Here is a 24,785-nt window from a genome sequence, read left to right as displayed (position 1 = left end):
CCTAGCCCTCCAAATGCAGGGCGGGCTGGCTGGGCGGCCCCACAGATAGGCAGAGGCCAGCGCTTCCACCTCCAGCACTCAGCCACCAGCTGAACAGACCCCCAACCAGCTTGGGTAAGGAGTCCTGTCCCCTGGAAGACAGATCTGCAGCTCCTGAGTGTCTCTTACCCTTGCCCTGGGACCTTTGCTTGCTTACAACATTCTCAGCTCAGGTCAGAGTCCAGGAAGATTCCCTTAGCTCAAGTGCAATGGGCTGTCAGGTTGCGGGAGCAGGATACAGGGTTCAAGACTCAAAAATGAGCTGTGTTGGGGCCAGCCCGGTGGTGTGGTAGTTAAGTTTGGCACGCTCTGCCTTGCTGGCCCAAGGTTTGCGGGTTCAGATCCTGGGTGCAGACCTATACCACTCATCAGCTATGCTGTGGTGGCGACCCACAGGTAAAATAGAGCAAGATTGGTACAGATCTTAACTCGGCAAGTCTTCCTCACCACACACACACACACAAAAAAGAGCTATGGCTCTTTCTGTTGGCTCATGGAACCCTGTGCATGTTTGGAGGGATGAGGGTGGGTGGGTGTTTCCCTGGTTCCACCCAGGCCCCTGGATCTGTCAGCTGCCACGAGACAGTCTGCTGTGATGAAGGGCTTTCTCTAGCAGTTGAGGCACCTCCAGATCTCAGGAGAGACCATGCCACACCCATCCTGAGCACTATGGACCATAAGAACTTTCAATTTCAGCTCCAGAATCCCTCTTAGAAGTACATCCAGGTCTGCAGGTCACCAAGTCTGCAACTGCACTGTTTAGTCCCATGAAAAGAGACTCCTGGTTGGTAGTCTGTCTAAGGGAGCAGGGAAAACCCCTACTTGCATCTCTCTCCTGAGTCAGCTTCACGTCTGCCCATGATATGCACACAGGAAGTGGTGAGTCTAAGTAGGATTTTATTTACATGGACACTCAATTATAGATAAGGCGCTACATTTCTAGGATCCACATGCCTTCCCTGGAGCTACTTGGTTTCAGGTTTCTTGTCTCCAGCTTCAAGTTTGAGACTCTCGGGGGGCTGGCGATAGGCAGGGAAAGCCTCCCACGGGCTGTTCAGGTCAAACTTGCGGAACTCTTGGGCCAGCTCCACCGGCTCAGCCACCACCCGCTTCACCTCATCGTCGTAGCGTAGCTGCAGAAGAAAAGGCACACTTCAGCACTGAGGAAGGCCCTATTAGGGCCACTAAGGAGTCCACTTTCCCACAGCCCTGGGTAACTTCTTGACTCCTGTCCCAGCCTGTCAATAAGTCTCCATCCACATCTGTGTGACCCATCAAGTCACTCCCAACCACAGTCCAAACTGGCCTCCACCTCATGCCCTGCTACCACCAGTCAAGCTGCCCTGCCCACCATCCCCACATCATGAGCTTTGAGCCCCTTTTCTAGCAGAACTGACTTTGCTCACTCATCCCCATGCTCTTATAAGGTCGTGGTAAGCATCTGCCCAGGACTTGGTAAGCAAGTCAGTGGCTGAAAAGAGTAAATCTAAACTGGCAAGCACTCAAGTTCAGGCCCTGTGGCCTTGGCATTATCACTGTCAAGATGCAAGGCAGTGAATTTGGCATGGCTTTTCTTGTTATTGGAGGGTCAGCTGGATAAGGTAAGGACAAACAGGTGGTAGCAACAGGACCATGCTCAACACTAAGAAAACAGGAGCACTTGGGCACTGAAGAGAAGGGCTGGATGGCCACTATCTCAACATTCCCGAAAAGTTACTTTGCTACAAAGTCACGTGTTTATGTATACAATAGACCATCTTCCTGCTAACAACCAACTTGCAGCACGTGGGCAGTAAAGGAAAGCCCTGAGATTCTTTACAAGGTCCCCTAGTCATGTCACTGGTTCTGCCTCGCGCCTTTCTCAAGGGCTCAACATTTAGTGTCTTCCCTGTCAGCTGCCTTCTCAGAGAGCCACGGCAGGATAAAATGATACTCCACTTTCAGATCTTGGGGAGATGCTAAGTGTGTCCTCAAGGCTACCTTGGTCATTAAAATGACCACTACAATAATGCTTAACGTCAACTGGGCATTTACAGTACACCAGCCTTTACACATACATCATTTAGCTCAGCACAAATCTATTAGTTAAGTACTATTATTGTTCTCATTTTGCAGATGAGAAAACTGTGTCCTGGAGAAATTAAGTAACTTGCCCTAGATTACAAAAGTGGAGCTGAGATTTGAATCCAGAGTCAATGCTCCTAAACCACCACAATCCACAGACCATATTTCCTGCCATGCCCAGGGTCCCCTAAGTTCCCTCCCAGTCCCCCCCACCCCCCCGCCGAGGCTGCCACCCCAGTTCCAAGGCTCCTACCTCAACGTAGCCAGACAGGGGGAAGTCTTTCCGGAAAGGGTGTCCCTCGAAGCCATAGTCTGTCAGGATCCTTCTTAGGTCAGGGTGGTTAGCAAAGAAAACTCCAAACATGTCCCAGATCTGGAAAAAAGAGGTCCTCAGGCGACCAGTCCATGATGGCCGACACTGGGTTGAGGGGCTGCACTGCATCCAGGGGTTTTAGTCACCTCCACGACTCTGGCCCAGAGGCACGGTCCACACGTCCCGTAACTCACCTCCCTCTCATACCAGTTGGCGGCCTTGTGCACAGAGACAGCGGACTCGATGGGCGTCAGCTCATCTGTGTAGGTCTTCACACGGATCCGGCAGTTGAAGCGCAGAGAGAGCAGGTTGTAAACAATCTAGGGAGAAGCGAGGGAGCTGGAGGACCAAGATGGCCACAGGCTGAGGGGTCTGGGGTGGGAGTCCCTGAGGGGGAGCATCAATGATGAGGATACAGGGTGAGTTAGGGTTCCACCCTGTGAACCTGCCTTCTGTCCCAAAGCTCAAAACTGCAAGATCCTCCTATACTTAACAACTACTTACAAAGGCCTAAGCCACGCTGCAGCTCAGCATGTCACATGCTTGTCTTTGTTCAGCCTACTCCCTTTGTCTGGGATGTCTCCTGACCCTCACCTCCCCCAGCCCCAATCCTCAGGGGGCTAATTCCTGGTCTCCTGGTCTTCCATTAAGATTCAGCACAAACATTCTCTCTTCCTTCAAAGCCTCCCAGCCTGGGCTAAGTGCCCCTCCTGTGCTCTGTCAGCATCTCTCTAACATCCCCAGTATTATATTCCCCAGTAAGCTGTTCATGTGTCCTTCTCCCTTACTAGTGTGGGAGGCTTCTGGAGGGCAGATATTGGATATTACTTCTCTCTCAATCCCAGGATCTGGCAAACAGTATGCGATCAGTAAATATCAATACCTAAACGTATTGTGTGCTAGCAGTCTACCTGTACTATCTCATTTACTCCTCACAACCACCCTATGAGGTAGGGACAATTACATACTTACTTTGCAGGTAAGAAAGCTAAAACTCAGAAAAATTAAATAAAATGTTTGAAGTCACACAGCCTGTTAGTGGCAGGGCCAGGATTCTAATGCGAGGTCTGCCTGATTCTAAGGCCCTGGTTTAACTGCCGTGTTGTATTATTTGACCCGAATTGAAACGAAGGAAGCTATGGTTCTCATTGGGAGCTGTCACTCCAAGACTGTTCTGTCCCCTGTCCTTTACTCCCCAAACCTTCTCAAATCTCCTGACTGACCTCAAAACGGTTCTGCCGGGTGGGGATGTCCACTGCCGTCAAGTCAGCCAGGGATTTGAACTGTGCGTTGCTGTGATCCCTGAGGAAAGTCAGCACTGGGATGACCCCGTCGGGATGGATACAGATCTCTAGCTCATTGAAGCAGGACACCTGCAGAGGTGGAATGGGAGGGGAGAGAGAATAAAGAGCCACCGAGGGAGCAGCTAACTTCAGCTGGATTCTCCTGGTTTAAGGCAGAGAAAGAAGCCCAAGTGGGGATGGAGGGGTCTGTGGTTTCTTTGACGCCAGGCTGCCCACTCCCACAAGCCCTGAGAACACGGTTCTTTCTGGACCCAGACCAGACAGCAGCAGTGAATCTTACCTGAACTTGTTGGACATACTTGGGCAGGATTTCAGCCACATACTCTCCAAAAGCCGAGAGCTGCTTGTGGGCCACGTCATTCCGCGGTCTGACAGTGGCTGGAAGGAGAAGGCATATTTAACGAAGGAGTGGAGAAGACAGCATCCAGCCCAGCATCTAGTCTCTCGAGCTTATAAAGGGTGCCGTCTCCCAGCACGGATCCCTGCAGAACCTTGAGAAAGGTGGGGGTGGAGGATTCCTCTTCCAGGGAATAGGAAGTGAGGCAAACGTAGGGAAAATACCACCCACACAATCCAAAAGACTCTTCTCATTACTGCAGCTGAGCCATTTGCCTCTTCTCAAAACTAGTCCATGGTTCTTGCTTCACGATGCCTGTATTTCTGCTAAAGCCGCATGTCTCAGCTCTCTACCAGACTAGGAGCTCTTGAAGGGTCTGAGCTCTTGAACTAGGAGCTCTTGAACGTCTGCTTCTCTGCATCTCCTTAGCACCTGGCTCATAGCAGCTTCTCAAGCTATGAGAGCCCCCACAGATTATGTGGTTGAAACCGGTTTTTTGGGTTTTTTTTTTTTTTTGCATAGTTGAGGGAACTAAGGCCCAGAAAGGGGGGAAATGCCAGGTCTCCTGACTCCCAGTCAGCTCATGTTGACTGTAACATATCTCCATACACTCATTCATGCGACCCTAAATCACTAGGCACCCACACCTCATAGACTGCAGACCAACAGTTAAGTGTTCCCTGCCTCTGACAGCAGGCAGGCCTGCTCTGTCACTCACTGGTGCTGTGACCCTGGGCAAGCTACTTCTCTGGACTGTTTCCTGATTTTTAGTATGAAGATGTGAAAATTAATAAAGGAAACAACTTAAAATGGACTCAGCAAGCCCTGTAGGGAACGTTTATGAACCACCGCTCCTTGCTGTCTGCAGACCCCAAACAGGAAGAGGGGCACCTGGCATCTCTGACAAGAAGCTTACTTTGCTATTCTCGCAGAAGGCAGACTTTCTCCTGGCCCAGCAACAAGCTCGGTGAATGAGAAACCGTCACCACCCTGCACTCTCAGCTTTCCTCCAATGGACTTTCCTTCAAAGCAGCCCCTCCCCATTTCCTTCTTTTTCTCTATACAGCTCCTCTCCTTTGGTTTGCCCAACTTGACTTGCCTATGGTTCAGCCAGGGTCTGGCTATTCCGAATTGCAATTCCTCTGCCATTCCCAAATAAACCTTGCTGGCAGAAGAACTGGCTGTTTTATTTTAAGATCGACAAAGAGCATAACGCTATCTACCTCATAAGATTGTTGGGAGGACTACATAAGATCCTTCACTAAAACGCTCAGCAAGTTGCCTGGCACACAATAATCACTCAATTAACGTGAGCTACTATTCTAACAGCGCTCTGAAGCCCAAAGGTTATGTTTACTGCTTTCAAAGAGCGGACCGTTTAATCAAAGAAAAAGGGAACTTGGAAATGGACATGGGTCAAGCAGGGACGTAACAGAAAGACTTAGGGCATAGGGAAGGCCCGATCCTGCCTGCAGAGTGAGGATCACCGCAGTCAGGTCTCCAAGGGCAGGCAGAGATTTGCCAGGAGGACGCAGGGAAGGGCATCCCAGAGCAAGAACAAACATCGGAGGAAGGGAGCAAAGCATCCCCCGCCTGGAATCCCGACAAGGGCCCGGCCCGCACATACTCACGGCGCGTGTCAGCTGCAGCGCTTTCCGTCCTCACTGGCAGCAACAGCACCGAGGGTCGCCTGGCCGCTGCACGGGGAGACAAAAGGCACAGGAGCACAGGGTGAGGCCTCAGGGGCTCCCTGCGCTGGGCGCACCGCTGCTGCTGCCCCAGGCCTCAGCCGGCTGCCCCCTGCTCACCCCTGGCCAGCGCCACGGTCCCCACGAGCCCCCGCCACCAGCCCCTAGCCGCCGCCGCCGCCATGTTCTCCGGACGCAGACCAGGCAGCCGAGGCAAGACCCACAGGACACGGAGCCCCAAGGGCACGGACCGGAAGCGGAAGGGTGCATCCGATCTTCTTCCGGGCAGACGCGGGGCCGGAAGCAGAGGTTCCGGGTTCCTGGCTTCGGAATGAAAGGAGAGAACGCAGGTGAGAAAGCGAAGCAGACAGGTGGGGAAACCGTGAGGTGAGCGTGGCCCTAGCTTGGTGTGGCAAAGGCTGGAGAGAAGGCGAGGATCCTGAACGGGTGAGAGGAGGGGAAGGGGCGAGGGTTTTGGGTTACACATTCCACACCCCTCCCCCGCTCCTTGAGCTGAGCTTTTGACGAGGGCCGGCGGGCAGGGGGGTGGGGGGGCGAGAAGAACGGTTTCCCTGGCGACCGTTTCCCAGGCGACTCTTGGTGGGGCGGAGACACTGCACAGGGCAATGGCCCTCCTCGTCCCCCGGGCTGGAGGCGGCTGGTTTGTGTCGAGTTCTGGGACGGAGCCTTGGGGAGTGATTAGGGCGAGCGGGGGAGAAGCTCAGAAAAGAGCAAATGTGGTCTGACCCGTGTCCCAAGCCAAGCCTCATACTGGAAAGTCTGGACTCCGTGGGGCAGGGAGGAGGGGCGGGGGGCTGGATACAGGACATGGGGAGCGTTTTTGTCTGATTCTGCTGCCCCGAGCCTCACTAGTTTTATGCCCAGTAGTTGTTTGGTTAGTAAGTCTTATTTGGCAGGCTTTTAAGGTCACAGGCTTCCTCCAGCGCCTTGCTTTCATGTGTTGACCTAAATACCAACCTTTTGTTACATCATGGAAAGGAATATTCCATGTTTTCTCGGGGAAACGTCCACAGTAGGAAATTTTATTGATTTTATTAGGGCTGGGGTGCCACTGCAGGAGAATGAACCCAGCTTTGGTCAAAGAGGAGTATCAGAGATGTTCTTGGCAGAGCCAGGACTAGGGCCAATCTGGACCCACTTTGCTCTCACCTTTCCCTTCTCCCTCCCTGAATTGGACAGTTGGATTCATTGACTGTGGCTGTGGATTCCCCAAGTTACGCAGGGTGGTGTTGCTTTGCAGACAGCTGGCAGAGAGAGAAGCTGGCCACCATGGAATCACCAGAGGAGCCTGGAGCATCTATGGATGAGAACTACTTTGTGAACTACACTTTCAAAGATCGGTCACACTCAGGGCGTGTGGCTCAGGGGATCATGAAACTGTGCCTGGAGGAAGAGCTCTTTGCTGATGTCACCATCTCAGTGGAAGGCCGGGAGTTTCAACTCCACCGGCTGGTCCTCTCAGCTCAGAGCTGCTTCTTCCGGTCCATGTTCACTTCCAACCTGAAGGAGGCCCACAATCGGGTGATTGTGCTGCAGGATGTTAGCGAGTCTGTTTTCCAGCTTCTGGTTGATTATATCTACCATGGGACTGTGAAACTTCGAGCTGATGAGCTGCAGGAAATCTATGAGGTGTCAGACATGTATCAGCTGACATCTCTCTTTGAGGAATGTTCTCGGTTTTTGGCCCGCACAGTGCAGGTGGGGAACTGCCTTCAGGTGATGTGGCTGGCAGATCGGCACAGTGATCCTGAGCTCTACACTGCTGCCAAGCACTGTGCCAAGGCCCACCTGGCACAGCTGCAGAGCACAGAAGAATTTCTCCACTTGCCCCACCGTCTACTCACTGATATCATCTCGGGTAAGTTGACGGAGGGACACCTCACACTCAGCTACTTGGGTATGATGTTCAGTGAATGTTCTGGTTCAGGAGAAAGGAACCCTCAGGCTTCCCGGTGTTAGTTTCCATTATTCCTGGTAGGAATTTAGATACCTTCTGAGAGAGATTGAGTGGAGATTTAGTGTAGCTGCTCTCAGAGACAGAGGAAGAAGCCAGGAAAACAAAAGCAGCAGCACTTGACACAAAAGGTAGTGAGGAGCTATTAGTATTTATACTCTCATCTCCTGTGCATAAGTATTCTCGGTCCTGCACTTTACATGTACCCATGGGACTAGTAACCTAAGTCAGTTGACGATGAGTCAGGATAGCTAAAAAACTTTTATTTAAGTGATGCGCCAACTTTAGGCAACAATCCTGACCCTGCAAATGAGGTATAACCATATTTCAGGTGTGAGGTCTGCAGCCTAGTAGATTGCTTCCATAGCAGATGGGAGCATATCAAGGCATCCATTTGGATTAAAAGAAAGAAGGCCATTTTAGGTTAATTTCTCATACACATACATACATGGTGGTAGTCTAACAAAGCGGTTCACATCTTTAAAGCCCCTGGCTCTAAATTTCCCTTTCAAAGTGTCGGATTGCCATTGACCATGCCTTTCCTCTGGCTCTTACAGATGGAGTTCCATGTTCCCAAAACCCAACAGAGGCAATAGAAGCCTGGATCAATTTTAATAAAGAGGAAAGAGAGACTTTCTCAGAGTCCCTCAGGACTAGCTTGAAGGTAAGGCAGGTTTCTCTAGGGTTGGGACGCTATGATATCCATGCATTCCAGCCGTCAGTTGGCCTGGCCTGTTTGATGGCTGGTGAATAAGTCGTCTCTGGCTTGAAGTTGCTAAGAGCTGGGGAGGAGGATGTGTGCGTGAGCCCAGAAGCCACCAGCCTCGGAGCGGCAAAGCTCCTTGGGAGAACTGCTTTTGTCCTGCAGTAACAATCCTAAGCACTGTTTGTCTGAAGCACCAGCTCATGATAGTTCTAAAAAAGCTGGAAGGATGAGTCCAGCAGATTTTCTGCCCCAGCATAAAATGCCTGAACAAAAGTGACTGGAGGAGAGTCAGGATGACACACAGTAACTAAGGGGAGTAAGTTAGAGCAAGATACAAGTGTGTGGTCTAGGACTTCAAGGATATGTGTCTCAGCTGAGCCTTAGCCTAGAACTGATAGATATCATTTATAATTTTAATTTTGCCAATAGGAAATTGGGGAGAATGTGCACATTTACCTGATCGGGAAAGAGTCATCTCGTACCCACTCGTTGGCTGTGTCCTTGCACTGTGCGGAAGATGACTCCATCAGTGTAAGTGGCCAAAACAGCTTGTGCCACCAGATCACTGCAGCCTGCAAGCATGGTGGAGACTTGTATGTGGTGGGAGGGTCCATCCCACGGCGTATGTGGAAGTGCAACAATGCCACCGTGGACTGGGAGTGGTGTGCACCTTTGCCCCGGGACCGGCTCCAGCACACCCTCGTGTCTGTGCCCGGGAAAGATGCCATATATTCACTGGGTGGCAAGACACTGCAGGATACCCTCTCCAATGCAGTTATCTATTACCGGGTAGGTGATAACGTTTGGACAGAGACAACCCAGCTAGAGGTGGCTGTGTCAGGGGCCGCTGGTGCCAACCTCAACGGGATCATCTATTTACTAGGGGGGGAGGAGAATGACCTGGACTTCTTTACCAAACCTTCCCGACTCATCCAGTGCTTTGACACAGAGACAGACAAGTGCCACGTGAAGCCCTACGTGCTGCCCTTCGCAGGCCGCATGCACGCAGCTGTGCACAAGGATCTGGTGTTCATCGTGGCTGAAGGGGACTCCCTGGTGTGCTACAATCCCCTGCTAGACAGCTTTACCCGGCTTTGCCTTCCTGAGGCTTGGAGCTCTGCCCCATCCCTCTGGAAGATCGCCAGCTGTAACGGGAGCATCTATGTTTTCCGGGACCGATATAAAAAGGGGGATGCCAACACCTACAAGCTTGACCCTGCCACTTCAGCTGTAACTGTCACCAGAGGCATTAAGGTGCTGCTTACCAATTTGCAGTTTGTGTTGGCCTAAGACTGTGAGAGGGACGAGCAGCTGACTTTTGTCCTCCCCTTTTCCAGCACCTACCCATCCAAACTTGAAGTCCCCAAGGTCCCAACTCAGAATACTATGTTATTTCTTGGCACATGTTAGCAAGGCAGCACCTCAACTTCCCCTGAACCCATAGGGTGTTCCGTTTGGGGCTTTTTAGACTCAGCTGGCTGCTTGAATGGAGAGTAGGCCAGCCTGTTCCCTGCTCTCCCCTGGTAATCCTGTGCCCCACTACAGATTGCTTAGAGCAAGCCTCTTCTCAGATCTTAGGCACAGTCTCCCCTCCTTACCTGATCACTGTTAAGTAGAAGCACCCCTGATCCCAGGACCGAAGAAAAGATGCCCAGTCTTCCTTTTTTTCTATAGCCTGCAAAGTGGCTAGTTGGTAATTTTTCCACAAAGAATTAGGTGTTAGTTTTCCTTCAGGATTTAGTTGGGAGAATCGACTAAGCTGAAGGTGTCCTTCACCAGCAAGAGTCAGCTCTAGAATTCAGGACGTTCCGTCTATTGTTTTCTCATCCATCTGTCAGGAAATGTATACTTTGGTTTTATTTTTGGCTTACTCCAAGGGGTAAGCCAGAAAGAAGCAGAAAGGATTATTTCTGATTAATAGCAGAAACTTTTTTCAAACTCAAATATATAAGCTCCCTACTCTTTTAACAGCTCTAAGCTAAGTCAAGAGCTAGGAACTGTTCATACAAATAAAAGTTTTTGAAGGGATATGTGTGTCTGTTTTGAATTCTAAAGGGGTGACTTCCTAAGGGAAACTAATTACATAGCCACCTGTTTCTGAGTCAGTCACAATACTGATTGAATCTCATACTTCCTTTTCTACACACAGGATCACTGCTCCAAAAGTGAGGAGAGCCTCATGGGGCCAGTGAATTGGGCTTCTGCTAATGGCAAAAAACAAGAGCTGAGTATTTCTCCCCTCTTTTCGTAGTGTTAAATGTCTCTGAGTTATGGTGCTAAATATCATCAGGCATGATGTTAAGTGCACGGTAGTTTCTTTGACCCTATTCACAAAAATACCCTCATCCCTGTCCCATATCCCCATACTCCATGAACAGAAGTCACACTAAATCTTTCTAGCCGTACAACAGTGTTATTTCAGGAAAATGAAACAAGACAAAGGGAGCAAATGATCCATTACTTAGCACATTTCTGTTATGTCAAGTCGGGGCTTAAGTCCCCTTGATCCTGTGAAACCTGTTCATTCTGTAGCAAGCAGGGTTGTCCTGAGTTCCTTCGAATCCACATCTCCACGTACTTCACGTCTGTGAGGTGTGATGAGCCGCGTCCTTTGCTGCCCCTTCAGTGATCTCCTTGTGGAACTCTTTGAGAACTTCAAACTGCCCAGGTCTGATGTAGATGTGTGACCGGATCTTGGTGATGGCTCTTACAGCCTCCTCTGGACTCCACTTGTGCACCTGAAGTCCAGGGTTGGGAGATGAGCAGAGAAAGAAAGGAGCAGGTATGAGGGGTCCTTGACCTAACAACAGGTGCTAAAGGGCTCCCAGAATTTCATTTCTTAAAAAACTCCATCTGGGGGGATTTAGAAGCCATGCCCCATATATGATAAATGGGGGAGCACTTTAACCCCTCAGCCAGCCAGTTCCACAGTATCAGGCAACAGGCCCGGGGACAAGTCAGTCTGTATCTAATTCTTGCTTTGTCAAACCCTGGGCAAAGAAGGCTGAACACATGAAGCTGAGGTCCTAAATTCAAGCCTGCCTGGGCCTACTAGATGCCCTGAGAGGAAGTGTTGGTTACAAGAATTTCCTGAAAGAGTATACAGTGGATGTTTTTATACAACTTGTCACCATGGCTAGAAAAACAGGAGGGTTATCTTCGTGTCCTAAGGATAGTTATTGGTTTCATACTCAAAAGAACCAAGAAAATGGAGATTTCTAGCCTGCTGGTTCAATTCTCACTCAGCCAAAAATATCTTCCTGAGACCCTGTTTCCAGCAAACAGAGCCCTAATAACCAAAGCTTTAGTATTGTTAAATCATATATCCACCAGTCCGGGTAACACAAACAAGGCCAGGCTGGTTATGTCCATTTCCTTTTTCCTTAAACTATCCACATGACTTAGGAAATGCTCTGAAGGGGCCAGACAGGTAACAAAAATTAGTCCAGCTGGAGCGTGTAACAGGGAATGACAGACTAGAGAGTATTTGCTTCTAAAGATGTTTAAAAGCATCCCATCTGCCCATCATGACAAATTGATAGGCAAAATTCCATTGCAACCTCTGTTTCTAGAAGCCAGTGTCCAGAACTTGACCCTGAAATGCGTGAAGAAACCTGAGTAGTATAGAGCTGTAAGTGATCAGCACTATTTACTAGATTTCCTAACACGCAATTTATAACAAGTATTTCTAGCCTTTTGCTGGTGTTTACATCCTTTGCAACTCCATTTTTTTGAGTGCCTCCTGTAGGTCAGTGCCTGACATACTTTCTTATTCAAGCTTCATAACACATTTAGTTTGAGGAAACTGAATGGCAGAGAGAGGAAACCACTTTTGCCCAAGGCCACACAACCGGCAAGCGGCAAAGCCAGAAGTCAGCTTATCTGCAAAGCTCAAGCGCTTTCCACCTCCCGGCAGCCTGAAACTGGGGACATGGCTCCTCCCAGCAAGGCCCGCCAGCAGACCAAGCTGCCGAAGTTCTGGAGATGTGCTGTGAATGGGACCCAAAGACCTTTCCTACCTGAATCAGATATGCTGCCACCATAGTGGCACTTCTGGAGCGCCCAGCCTTACAATGCACGTAGACGGACTGGCCCAGCGACTGGTATTTGAGAGCAAACTGGACTCCTTTCCGGAGGTTAACCAAGGTTGGGATTCCAGTCATGTCTACTGTGCTGAGCCGCAGCTGCTCAACTCCTACTTTCTTCCACTCCTGGAACCAGGTCCACCAACATAAAAAAAAGAATGAGAAAAGCCTGATGTAAGTGGTATGCAGATGGGCTCCCAAGACGGAGCGAAGCAACAAGGACACTTCAGGCTTTACTACAACATGAATAGACTGTTTACCGTTTTCTGAACAAGAAACTTCTTACAGAAAAGAAATGTCTTTAAGATGGCTCAGCTACATGGTTGGTCTTCCACCAAACAGCTGTGCTGCCGAGGTAGAATTATGTCCGAGATTTAAAGTGTTCTTGGGCGCGGGCCCACTGGCACAGCAGTTAAGTTCGCACTCTCCGCTTCAGTGGCCCAGGGTTCGCCGCTTGGGATCCCGGTCCCGACCTGCACACTGCTCATCAAGCCACGCTGTGGCAGGCGTCACACATAGAAAGTAGAGGAAGATGGGCATGGATGTTAGCTCAGTGCCAGTCTTCCTCAGCAAAAAGAGGAGGATTGGCAGCAGATGTTAGCTCAGGGCTAATCTTCCTCAAAAGAATAAAAAATAAAATACAAAACATAAGTGTTCTTTTTCTTTTAAAGATTTTATTTTTCTCCCCAAAGCCCCCCCGGTACATAGTTGTATATTTCGTTGTGGGTCCTTCTAGTTGTGGCATGTGGGACGCTGCCTCAGCGTGGTCTGATGAGCAGTGCCATGTCCGCACCCAGGATTCGAACCAATGAAACACTGGGCCGCCTGCAGCGGAGCGTGCGAACTTAACCACTCGGCCACGGGGCCAGCCCCAATAAGTAAGTGTTCTTAAAGTACACGTTGGTATTTGAATCTTTAGCTGCAAAATATTAGTTGTATAAAATTCATCTGGGGCCAGCCCCGTGGCCGAGTGGTTAAGTTCATGCGCTCTGCTTCGGCGGCCCAGGGTTTCACTGGTTCGAATCCTGGGTGCGGACATGGCACCGCTCATCAAGCCATGCTAAGGTGGCGTCCCACATGCCACAACTAGAAGGACCCACAACTAAAAATATACAACTGTGTACCAGGGGGCTTTGGAGAGAAAAAGGAAAAATAAAAAATAAAATCTTTAAAATTCATCTACAAAAGTTGTGTAATTGTTTTTGCATAATCTTGGGACCTATGCAGTGATCCAGCTGCAAGCTTGGGCTACCATATTTTGCAAGAGCTTTCTTTTCCTCTATCCACAGGTCTCCTCTTTTTTACCACTTTTTTTTTTTGAGAGTTAGAAAATAAAGTTATCCTTTTTTTTAAAAAGATTTTATTTTTTCTTTTTCTCCCCAAAGCCCCCCGGTACATAGTTGCATATTTTTAGTTGTGGGTCCTAGTTGTGGCATGTGGGATGCCACCTCAGCATGGCTTGATGAGCGGTGCCATGTCCACACCCAGGATCCGAACCAGTGAAACCCTGGACCGCTGAAGGGAAGCGTGCGAACTTAACCACTCAGCCACGGGGCAGGCCCCAAAGTTATTCTTTTATTTTTTTTGTTTCTGTTTTTTTTTTTCCTTTTTCTCCCCAAAGCCCCCAGGTACATAGTTATATATTCTTAGTTGTGGGTCCTTCTAGTTGTGGTATGTGGGACGCTGCCTCAGCGTGGCTCAATGAGCGGTGCCATGTCCGTGCCCAGGATTCAAACCAACGAAACCCTGGGCCACCTGCATCGGAGCGCATGAACTAAACCACTCAGCCATGGGGCTGGCCCCCTGTTTTTATTTTTTTTATTATTATTTTTGTCTTTTTCGTTCTCCCCAAAGCCCGAGTACATAGTTGAATATCCTAGTTACAAGTCCTTCTAGTTGTGGCATGTGGGACGCTGCCTCAGCATGGCTTAATGAGCAGTGCTAGGTCTGCACTCAGGATCCAAACTGGGGAATCCCTGGGCCGCCACAGCGTAGTGCGCGAACTTAACCACTCAGCCACAGGGCCAGCCCCTAAAGTTATCATTTTTAAAATTAAAACAACGCACCTACCTTTGTTAGTGCAATACTATCACTTAAGAAGAAGAAAAGAATAAGAAGAGAAAAGCCTCTGGTGAATGGGTAACATTTTGCTTTAAGACTTCAGATGGGTTCCAGCTACTCTTATTATTAATCTCTTTAGCTGGAACCAGAGATTTTATGACTCTCAATGAAGGTCAATATTTTATACTGCTCATGAAATTAACAAAAAGCAGCAGTTTTGCAGCACCTGGCTTATGTATCAATTGCACCAGAAACACCAGGGGAGCTTACTAAATATACTGAGATTCCTAGGCTCCACCCTAAAGTTCCTGAGTCAGAATCTGTGGGGCTTGTACCTAGGAATCTGCTATTTTTAACAAGACTGCCAGATCATTCTTAGGCATATTAAAATGTGGAACCACTGCCTTGGAGATTTCTTGTCTCTAGGCTAGTGGGATAACATAGCCCCATGGGACCAATGTCAGTGCCTCACACCCAGAGACCAAGCGCTTTGTGACTCCTCTTACTCCACAGGGCTGACCACACTAAGGAATACTTACCATTTTGCCTAGTAACTTCCTGAGGCCTTGTGGCAAAGTGCTTTGGGACATCCAAAGAACTGTTATCCACTCCTTAAAAATGTGTGCCATCACGAATCAATGTATTTTAAATTTTTAAATGTGTCGCAAATATTTTTAAGATTCCCAAAAATCTACTGATTGAAATAACAGCATCTTCATCAGGCTATATCAGTACAGTAAACAAGAAAGATAACTGTGTAGTGTTAATAGATGTCAGACAATATGAAGACAGGGCAATGTCTAATAACCATTGTGGAGAGCTCCACAAGCAAGCATTCACATTTCATGAAAATTATGTTTTAGGCCTGAACTTTATATGACAGTGCTTATAAGTTCCACTATATCCCTAACATATAAATAAAAATTCCCTCATATCAGAGCCAAATGAACCCCATGCAGTTTTTCAACGGGTCGTTTTATGATAAATTTACTGGGGAGGGGGAGTGGGGGAGGGGAGCTTTTCTTACAGTTTATAGGGCCTTCATCTTGAACGCCCCAAGCAGTGCCTGATCCATACTTAGTGCTCAATAAGTGTTGAATGAATGAAATCAGCAAGCCATAGAAAAGCTGCCTTTCAATTTTGGTTACCGATTTAAGTTACCGAAACTAAGAATACCTTTGTGCACAAAGGAGTCATCAAGACTTTGTCAACTCTACTTTTAAACGCCTCTCACATCAGTTTCTACCTCCAGCCGCAGCCATTTAAGCTTGGAGGACCAGATCCCCCTCCTGAGGAAGCACACAAGCCCGGACACCTGTCTCTAGGGCACGGTCACCTGCTGCGCCCCCTCCCGCCCAACCTCCTCCGGTTCAGCCGAGCCCGGGGCGGCGGGGGCGAGCCCCGGCCCCTCACCTTGGCGGAGTTGCACAGGAACCTCGTCTCATACTCCTCGTTCATGGTGATCACCCCGCGCACGTTCTCGTCCTGGACCAGCTGCCGAGGCAAAGAGGGGGCTCAGAAAGGGCCGCCGGGCCGGGCCGGCGCTCGCCCGGCTCCCAGGCCCGGCCCGCTCACCCGGCGCGTCATGCTCCGCAGCGGCAGCGCGCCCAGCAGCACGGTGGCGTCGATGCGGTGGTACCAGTCGCGGTGCGCGCGGCCCGGCATCTTCTCGAGAAACACGGTGTACAGCAGCGTCGGGTAGAAGAGCACCCGGGCCAGGCCGGCCTCCAGGAACGCGCCGGCCGCCATCCTGCGCCCCCGGAGCTGGCGGAGCGGCGACCTGCCCGCCCCGGAGTTCGCGGCCCGCGGCCACGAGGAGAACCCGGACGGCGGCGAGCGCTGCGAGGTGGCGGCGGCGTCCGGCGCGGACGCCGAGACCTGCGGCCCTGCCCCTCCGCACGCCGCGGGACGGTCTGGGGCCCCCCCGGCGGGGACCATGGCTCAGGAGGAGGGGCCGCCGGCCTCGGGGGAGGGACCAGGGATTCCTGGGCGCGAAACTGAGTCCCCGCCGAGGGAGGGCGCGTCTTAGGTCAGAGGCCTGTGACTTAAGGCGTGTCCAAGTGTGGCCCCTGCCTGTGGCCGGCGACACCCCCCCGAGGGAGGGGGCTGCGACCCCAAATGAGGGGGGCTCTGACCCCTGCGTGTGGAAATGACCTAGGCCGAGGGAGGCGGGGCCCTGTCCCTGGCCGGTGGGCCTGTGACACTCTTCAACCCCCGACCAAAGGGAGGGGCCTGTGATCCCAGGTGAGGATGTGACCCCATCAAAGAGACAAGACCAGGAAGAGACTCTGGTAGGGGTAGCCCTGAGCGGAGAGTGGAAGGGGCTTTGCTCTTTTAAGTAGAGGGGCTACCTTGGTCGAGAGGGGCTGGTCCTGGGCAAACAGGGGACCTGGGTCTATATGGCCCTTGCCACAGCCCCATCCGCCTGAATTCATGGCTCGCTCCTGACCAAGCCACAGTGTATATACTTATTGTGACAAATAAATAAATATAATATCTATAATATATTGTGAAAATATATCATTAAGAAAAATATTATAAGTTTAAATATAAAACCCACAACCTACAGGAAGTAAGAGGAATGGTTGTAATACTGGTTATTTGCATTTAAGTCTCTGAAACATGCATCTGGTGCTCTTAAGAAAGGTTTCTTTTCTCCTTATAAAAGTAATACATACTCAGAACAACTGGAAAATCCAGGAAAGTAGAATATACTTTACTCACCCATAACCTTACTACCTCAAATACATTGATTTATTTCCTCCAATTTTTTTCGTTTCTGCTTTATCTCCCCAAACCTTGCCCCCCGCCCCCCACATAGTTGTATATCTTAGTTGCAGGTCCTTCTAGTTGTGGGATCCTCCAATTTTCTATGTGTACCATTTTAAAAAATGTTTATAACAGCTTTATTGATATAATTCACATACCATAGAATTCACCCATTTCCAGCATACAGTTCAATGGTTTTTAGTGTTCACAGAGTTGTGCAACCATCACCACGATTGATTTTAGAACATTTTCATCATCCACCCCTCCAAAAAAACCCCATACTCATTAGTAGTCACTCCCTATTTCCTCCCAGCCCCCCAGCCCTAGACAACCACTAATTTACTTTCTGTTTCTGTGGATTTGCCTGTTCTGGATATTTCAAACAAATGTAATCATACAATATTGTCTTTGTGTCTGACTTCTTTTACTTAGCATGTTTTCAAGGTTCATCCATGTAGCATGTATCAGTATTGTATTTCTTTTTTTGCCAAATAATATTCTACTGTGCGGATATACCACGTTTTATTTCTCCACTTATCAATTGATGGAAATTTTGGTTGTTTCCACTTTTTGGCTCTTTTGAATAATGCTGATGTGAACATTCATATACACGTTTTTGTGTGGACATATCTTTTCATTCCTCTTGGATATCTGCCAAAGAGTGGAATTATGGGGTCATACGGTGACACTATGTGGTCTGTGTGTACCATTTTAAAAAATCATTGTAATCATGTCAATCAAATTTTGTATCGCAATTTGTGATACAAAAAATGTTGTGCTATAAGCATTTTTGATATTTTTATATTGCCTTTATCATTTATAATGAACCTAATTACTACACCATAATGTGACCATTTTCCTGTTATTAGACATTCAGGATATTTCCAAATTTTCGTTATTATAAAATATTTCCAGCATGAAAATTTTTTGGTATATTTACTTATTTTCAGTGTTTAGAATTACTACATTAGGATGGGTTCCTAAAAGTGAAATTACTGTGTCAAAGGCTCATTTACAATTTTTGCTTTATAGAAAGTATATAACCTGAAAATTTCCATCCTTACCCCCAAACCCACTCTTCAGAAATACAGATTTTTACACACATATTGTTCCAACATTTTGTGATGAACATTTTCATAATAAAATAAATGAAAACTGAATAAATTGAACAGGAAAAACCCATATAGCCACCATCTAAATTCTACAATTAACATTTTATTGTATGTTTTATCACATATTCACCCATTAATCCATCCTATTTTTGATACATTTAAAATATACATATTTTATAAAAATGCACTCATCCTGTATTCACTGTTCTGTAATCTGCTTTTTTCTCTCAACAATATAAGTATTATGCCATGTCAGTATAGACAGGTGTACATTTATTTTTTTAAGAGTTACATAGTATTCCAATGTATGGATTTCAATTCAATTCAAAAATATTTATTGAGTGGCCTGTGTAGTCCAGACGATATTCCAGCACTTGGAACATGTCAGTGAACAGTATCGACGAAGACCTCTGCCCTCTCTTGCCTTTTCTGTATGAACTGTATTTCAGGATAACCAATATCCGAGGTTGGTGAGGAAAAGTTCTTCTTTACAGCAGATTTCCTATTAATAAATCTGGAAGGAATAATAAAATTAGAAACTCAGTATTTTGCATTCCAGCTAATAAATGTGGAAGGAATGATAGAATTAGAAACTCTGCGTTTTGCAATCCTTAGTGAAATAATTGATCCAGTCAATGGTCGGTCATTAATGGATAAAAGCATTCGATGAAACACTGATAGGAAACCTTACCATAGAAAGATCAGGCTGAGGCCACCGGAAACAATGATTAATTTCCAAATTGCTAAAAACAGGACAGCCTGACATGATAGGCCTCCAGATGTGATGCAGTGTGATGCACCAAACTCAGAAAAGTCGAATCTGAATTTAACCAGGCCTCAAGAGCTCACGTTCATTCACAGGAAATATAGGAGATAGAGGGATAAGTTACATGTCATCATGGAGGAGCAACAGACAAATCCAGACTGTGGGACATTCTACAGAAACAACTGACTCAGTTTATGCAACAAGTCAAAAGCAGGGAAAAAAAAAAGAATGGGAGAGCAGCTGCCTGAGACCAGGAGTCCTAGAGGCGTGACAATCCGAAGTAACATGCAAACCATTTGGATCCTGATTCAAATGAATCAGCTATTCAAAGTCATTTTTTGAAACAATTGGAGACATTTGATTATGGATTGAAATAATTCTAAAGAATTATTGTTAATTTTGTTAGTGTGGTCATGGCATTGTTGCTATGTAAGGAAATGTAATATAAATTTACTTGTGCTTACTATAAAGTATGCAGACATAAATGACATGTGGAATTTGCCTCAAAATACTGTACCAAGAAAAAAAGACAGATTAGACAAATACGGCAAAATATTAATCATTGTTGAATCTGACTAATGTTCTACGGGGATTCATTATGCCCATCTGCCTTCTTTTTAAAAGATATTTTCGTAATAAAAATTAAAAATAATATGGTTTCTCCCACATGAATATATGATTAATAAAAATGGTAAATACAGCAGTCTTTTATGACTTTTTCATTAAAGATTCAACTACATTGTTTTGTGTAGATATTGTTCAGTAATTTTTGCTGCTCTCTAATAATCTATTACATGTTATATCATCATTTATTTACCCAGTCTTCTGTGGTGGAAATTTAGATTCGTTCCTGTTTTTATCAATTAAGATTTTATGCAGTCAAATCTTTTATTGTTATTCCCCCCACCTCTGGTTTTACTTTGTAGTTTCTGATTATAATAGTAACAGATGCGGGGCCTGCCTGGTGGCTCAGCGGTTAAGTGCATACGTTCTGCTTCGGTGGCCCAGGGTTCGCCAATTCGGATGCCGGGTGTGGACATGGCACTGCTTGGCAAAAGCCATGCTATGGTAGGTGTTCCACATATAAAATAGAGGAAGATGGGCACGGATGTTAGCTCAGGGCCAGTCTTCCTCAGCAAAAAGAGGAGGATTGGTAGCAGTTAGTTCAGGGCTAATCTCAGCCCCCCCCAAAAAAAAAAGTTACAGAAGCTTGTTGTAAAAAATGCAAGTACTTCAAAATTATATAGTGTAAAAAGTGAAGGTCTCTTATAATCTTACCTCCAGAGATAATCACTATCAGAGTTAGGGGCATATTCCCCTAGGGGTTTTTTTCTTTTAGAGACTGTTAATTATCCATCAAAATTCTTTATCTACTTCTTCTATAGTATCTGAGCAGCCATATGCTCAATGTTCCTTATAGTTAGAGGTGACATAGGACTCAGTTATCTCCAATGGAATGTAAGTGGAAGTGATGTGTGAAGTCATCAGAGGACCAGAGGACCTGGTTCATAATCCTCCATGAATCTCCTCCATACTCTTTTTCTCTTCTGTGGGCTGGAATGGTGATGAGGATAGCTGGATTCATCCGAGCAGAAACGGGTTACAGATGGCAGAGTCCCCATTAATCAGGGTCACTAAATAATCATTTAGAGTACAGGCTACCTCTCTTCGTCCTCCCACTAACTAGGAACATCTACCCTATTCTGTTAAGGGAGAGAGAACTAAACTTCCATTTTATTTCAGCTAATTATTTTTTTTAAATTTTTTCTCCTTCTTCCCCCCAAAGCCCGCCAGTACATAGTTGCATATTTTAGTTGTGGGTCCTTCTAGTTGTGGCATGTGGGATGCCGCCTCAGCATGGCTTGATGAGTGGTGCTGGGCCGCACCCAGGATCCGAACCCACAAAACCCTGGGCCGCCGAAGTGGAGCGTGCGAACTTAACCACTCAGCCACAAGCCAGCCCCTCAGCTAATTATTTTAGGTCTGATTGTTATATTAGTTTTAACCTATCCTAACTCATATATGTGCATTAGTCAGTTGCGATGTGAGGCCCAACTTTTTTGTGTGTGTAAAACATACATACTATAAAATATGCCATCTTAGCCGTTTTAAGTGTACCGTTAGTTCATTGGCATGAAGTACATTCACATAGTTGTTAAACCATCACCGTCAAGCATCTCCAGAACTTTTTTCACCTTTGTAAACTGAAATTCTGTACCCATTAAACAAACAACTTCCCAGCCTCCCCTCCCTGAAGCCGTTCTCCTTTCCACCTCGATGACCTTGACCACTCTAGGTACCTCGTATAAGTGGAATCATACAGTATTTGTCCTTTTGTGACTGACTTTATTTAGCATTAAGTTCTCAAGTTTCATTCATGTTGCAGCAGGGGTCAGAACTTCCTTCCTTTTTAATGCTGAATAATATTCCATTGTATGTATATACCACGTTGTGTTTACCCATTCATCCACTGATGAACACTCGAGCTGTGAAACTCAACTCTTTGTTAGCCTAGGCAAAAGGATGATCTACTGACTTATATAACATGCCTCGGAAAGGGCAAGCGGGCAGATGACGACAGACGCCAGGGGAGCCGGGGATTCAAATGCTGCCAGAACGTTTTTGTCTCTCACCATTCCTTCCTACGCCCAAGTCTCGCCACATTTCCCTCCTACAAGGGACTACATCTCTTCTCTTAGTTGTTAACAAGGAAGAATTGACATGTATACACATATATATGTATCTGTCTTTTTCTTAAAAGCAACAGTGAGAATTTTTTAACTTGGTTTTTGACACTTAACCATGTATTTTGAGCATCTTTCCATGTGTATATATATATATATATATTTTAAAATTATATATATATTTTCCTAATAGCTTTCGATATGCTAACAAGTAATTGTACCATCATTTCTTCAACTATTTCCCTATTGATGGATAGAGAACCCAACTAGGTAGCTTCTATTTTTTGCTTGTTTTTTTTTACCAATAACAAATATAGTCAGTTCCATAAGGGCAGAGACCTTGTCTGTCTTATTCATGCCTATAACCGCATTGTCTAGCCCAGTGCCTGACATAGTTGGCATTCAGTAAATACTAGTTGCTGAATCAAAGAATGGTGTGGAAAATGCCCTTGTACATGCTTCGCCCACTTGTGCTTCTGAAGGAAACATTTCTAGAAATACAATTGCTATATTAAAGGATATGAGCATCTTTATAAGAGGGTCATGGAAAATTTTTTATAGCTTTGTTGAGTATAATTGACATACACTAAACTATCCATATTTAAAGTATACACTTTAATACATTTTGACATATGTGTATACTTGTGAAACGATCACCACAATGAAGATAATGGAACATATCCATCACCCCCAAAAGTTTTCTCATGCCCCTTTGTAACCCCTTCCTGCCCCACCTCTTTCCTCCCACACCCCACCACCCCTAGCACCCGCCAATTCACTATAGATTAATTAGAATTTTCTAAAATTTTATTTATTTATTTTTAAGATTTTTTTCTCCCAAAGCCCCCTGGTACATAGTTGCGTATTTGTAGTCGTGGGTCCTTCTAATTGTGGCATGTGGGATGCCACCTCAGCATGGCTTGATGAGCGGTGCCATGTCCGTGCCCAGGATTAGAACTGGCAAAACCCTGTGCCGCCGAAGCAGAGTACGTGAACTTAACCACTCGACCATGGGAGCAGCCCCTAAAAAGTTATTTATTTATTTAGTTAGTTATTTTTGAGGAAGATTAGCCCTGAGCTAACATCTGCTGCCAATCCTCTCCTTTTTTTTTTTTTTTCGCTTAGGAAGATTGGCCCTGAGCTAACATCTGTGCTCATCTTCCTCTACTTTATGTGTGGGATGCCTGCCACAGCATGGCTTGATGAGCAATGTGTAGGTCTGTGTCCAGGATCTGAACTGGCAAACCCCAGGCCGCCAAAGCAGAGCACGCAGACTTAACCACTGCACTACCAGGCCAGCCCCTAGAATTTTATATACAAGATGTGAATATTTTTCACTTTAATGACTATTATTAAATTTCCCTCCAATATGGCTATATCTGTATTCATTGAGAGTACCTGTTTCTCACAACTTTATCAACCTTCAATATTTAATTTCCCAATCTGACGGTAAAAAAAAAAAAAAAAAAAAACCACCTTGTTTTAATTTGAATATCTTTAAGTATTTGTGAGCTGAGATTGACCATCTTAAGTTAATTGGGCATTCATATTCTTCCTATGAATTTCATGTTCATTTCCTTTGCCCATTTGTCTAACGGGTTGTTTGCTGTTATTCTTCCTGGCTACAGACAGTGCACAAACTCTGAGTGTCCAGCTTGATAAATTTTACATATCTAGACACTCCTGCGACTAGCACCCAGACTAAGACAGAAAACATTCCAATACTCCCAAAAGCTCCCTCGTGCTCCCCCTGGTCAAAAGTCAATCCCTTCTCCCTCACAAAAGTAACCTTGATTCTGACTTTTCTTACAATTTTTGCCTGTTCTCAGACTTAATTATGCAATATATGCTGTTTTTCTTCTAGCTTGTTTTGCTCAATATTGTGTCTGTGCAATTCTTCCATGTTGTTACATGTAGTAGCAATTTGTTCCTTTTCATTGCTATACAAGTAGTCCATTATAAGTATGTTCCATAATTTATCTACCATTTCCTGTTTAGGCTATTATTATTATTTTTTTTTTTGAGGAAGATTAGCCCTGAGCTAACATCTGCTGCCAATCCTCCTCTTTTTGCTGAGGAAGACTGGCCCTGAGCTAACATCCATGCCCATCTTGCTCTACTTTATATGTGGGATGCCTACCACAGCATGGTGTGCCAAGCGGTGCCATGTCCGCACCGGGGATCTGAACCAGTGAACCCCAGGCCGCTGAGAAACGGAACGTGTAAACTTAACTGCTGCACCATGGGGCCGGCCCCATAGGCTATTATTAATAAAAGTGCTACAAACCATTCTTTCGGTGGAAATAAGTACTCATTTCTATTGGGAACAGAATTGCCGCATCATAGGGTATCAGTCCATTTAGTTGTTTGTCGTTACTGCATATGAAGTCTTCCTAAGTGGGTGTATCAATTTTCATTCCTACCAACAAGTTCAAAAAAAAGGCTCAACTTCAAATCTTGGTATAGAAAAGATGGTCTTTTAAAATGTGATGGATCGCGTGGATATCCACATGAAAGAAAAAGAAAAGAAATTTGACCCCTCTCTCATACCAGACACAAAAATTAGAGATGGATCATAGATCTAAATGTGAAAGATTAAAACAATAAAGGAGAAAATTTTCAAGACCTGGGTAAACAAAGATTTCCTAAATAGAACTCAGAAATGACCAACCATAAAATAAGGACCAATAAATAGGACCTTATTAAAATTAAAAATGTTTGTTCATCAAACTACTAAGAGGGTAAAGGCAAGCCAAAGACTGGGAGAAGATATATACATAATCTGACAAGGAACCTGTATTCAAAAATATATAAAGAACTCCTGCAAAGCAAAAAAAAAGAGAGAGAGAGAGAAAGAGAAAGGCTTGAGCAGGTAATTCATA

General features: G+C 46.2%; 3 protein-coding genes across 9 annotated transcripts; 1 reads left to right on the top strand and 2 right to left on the bottom strand.

Annotated features, from left to right (window-relative positions):
- Positions 1-916: 916 nt before the first annotated feature.
- On the bottom strand, positions 917-6,396 carry NDUFS3 (NADH:ubiquinone oxidoreductase core subunit S3). The gene is made up of 7 exons (XM_001491272.7): positions 5,866-6,396; positions 5,689-5,754; positions 4,001-4,098; positions 3,640-3,789; positions 2,611-2,736; positions 2,357-2,476; positions 917-1,172 (listed from the first exon to the last, which is right to left on the bottom strand). Exons 1-7 carry the CDS (start codon positions 6,230-6,232, stop codon positions 1,005-1,007), a joined length of 1,095 nt encoding a protein of 364 aa, XP_001491322.3. The 5' UTR covers positions 6,233-6,396; the 3' UTR covers positions 917-1,004.
- Positions 5,966-10,454, top strand: KBTBD4 (kelch repeat and BTB domain containing 4). Of its 7 annotated transcripts, none has more exons than XM_001492428.7 (4): positions 5,966-6,095; positions 7,007-7,624; positions 8,278-8,384; positions 8,856-10,454. In XM_001492428.7, exons 1-4 carry the CDS (start codon positions 6,077-6,079, stop codon positions 9,714-9,716), a joined length of 1,605 nt encoding a protein of 534 aa, XP_001492478.2. In that variant the 5' UTR covers positions 5,966-6,076; the 3' UTR covers positions 9,717-10,454. The 7 variants fall into 7 exon arrangements, with proteins under 7 accessions (XP_001492478.2, XP_005598163.1, XP_003362652.1 ...); XM_005598106.4 differs by having other exon boundaries at positions 5,977-6,095; positions 6,946-7,624; XM_003362604.5 differs by having other exon boundaries at positions 6,033-6,192.
- Positions 10,455-10,819: 365 nt separating this feature from the next.
- On the bottom strand, positions 10,820-18,252 carry PTPMT1 (protein tyrosine phosphatase mitochondrial 1). Its single transcript, XM_001491245.4, has 4 exons — positions 16,148-18,252; positions 15,986-16,066; positions 12,446-12,637; positions 10,820-11,164 (listed from the first exon to the last, which is right to left on the bottom strand). The coding sequence occupies exons 1-4, from the start codon at positions 16,508-16,510 to the stop codon at positions 11,006-11,008; spliced, it is 795 nt and encodes a 264-aa protein (XP_001491295.3). The 5' UTR covers positions 16,511-18,252; the 3' UTR covers positions 10,820-11,005.
- Between the last annotated feature and the right edge of the window lie 6,533 nt (positions 18,253-24,785).

The sequence above is a fragment of the Equus caballus genome, chromosome 12, assembly GCF_041296265.1.
Source record: "Equus caballus isolate H_3958 breed thoroughbred chromosome 12, TB-T2T, whole genome shotgun sequence".
Lineage (NCBI taxonomy): Eukaryota > Metazoa > Chordata > Mammalia > Perissodactyla > Equidae > Equus > Equus caballus.
Note: the sequence above shows the minus strand (reverse complement) of the source record. Positions and strands in the feature narration are given on the sequence as shown.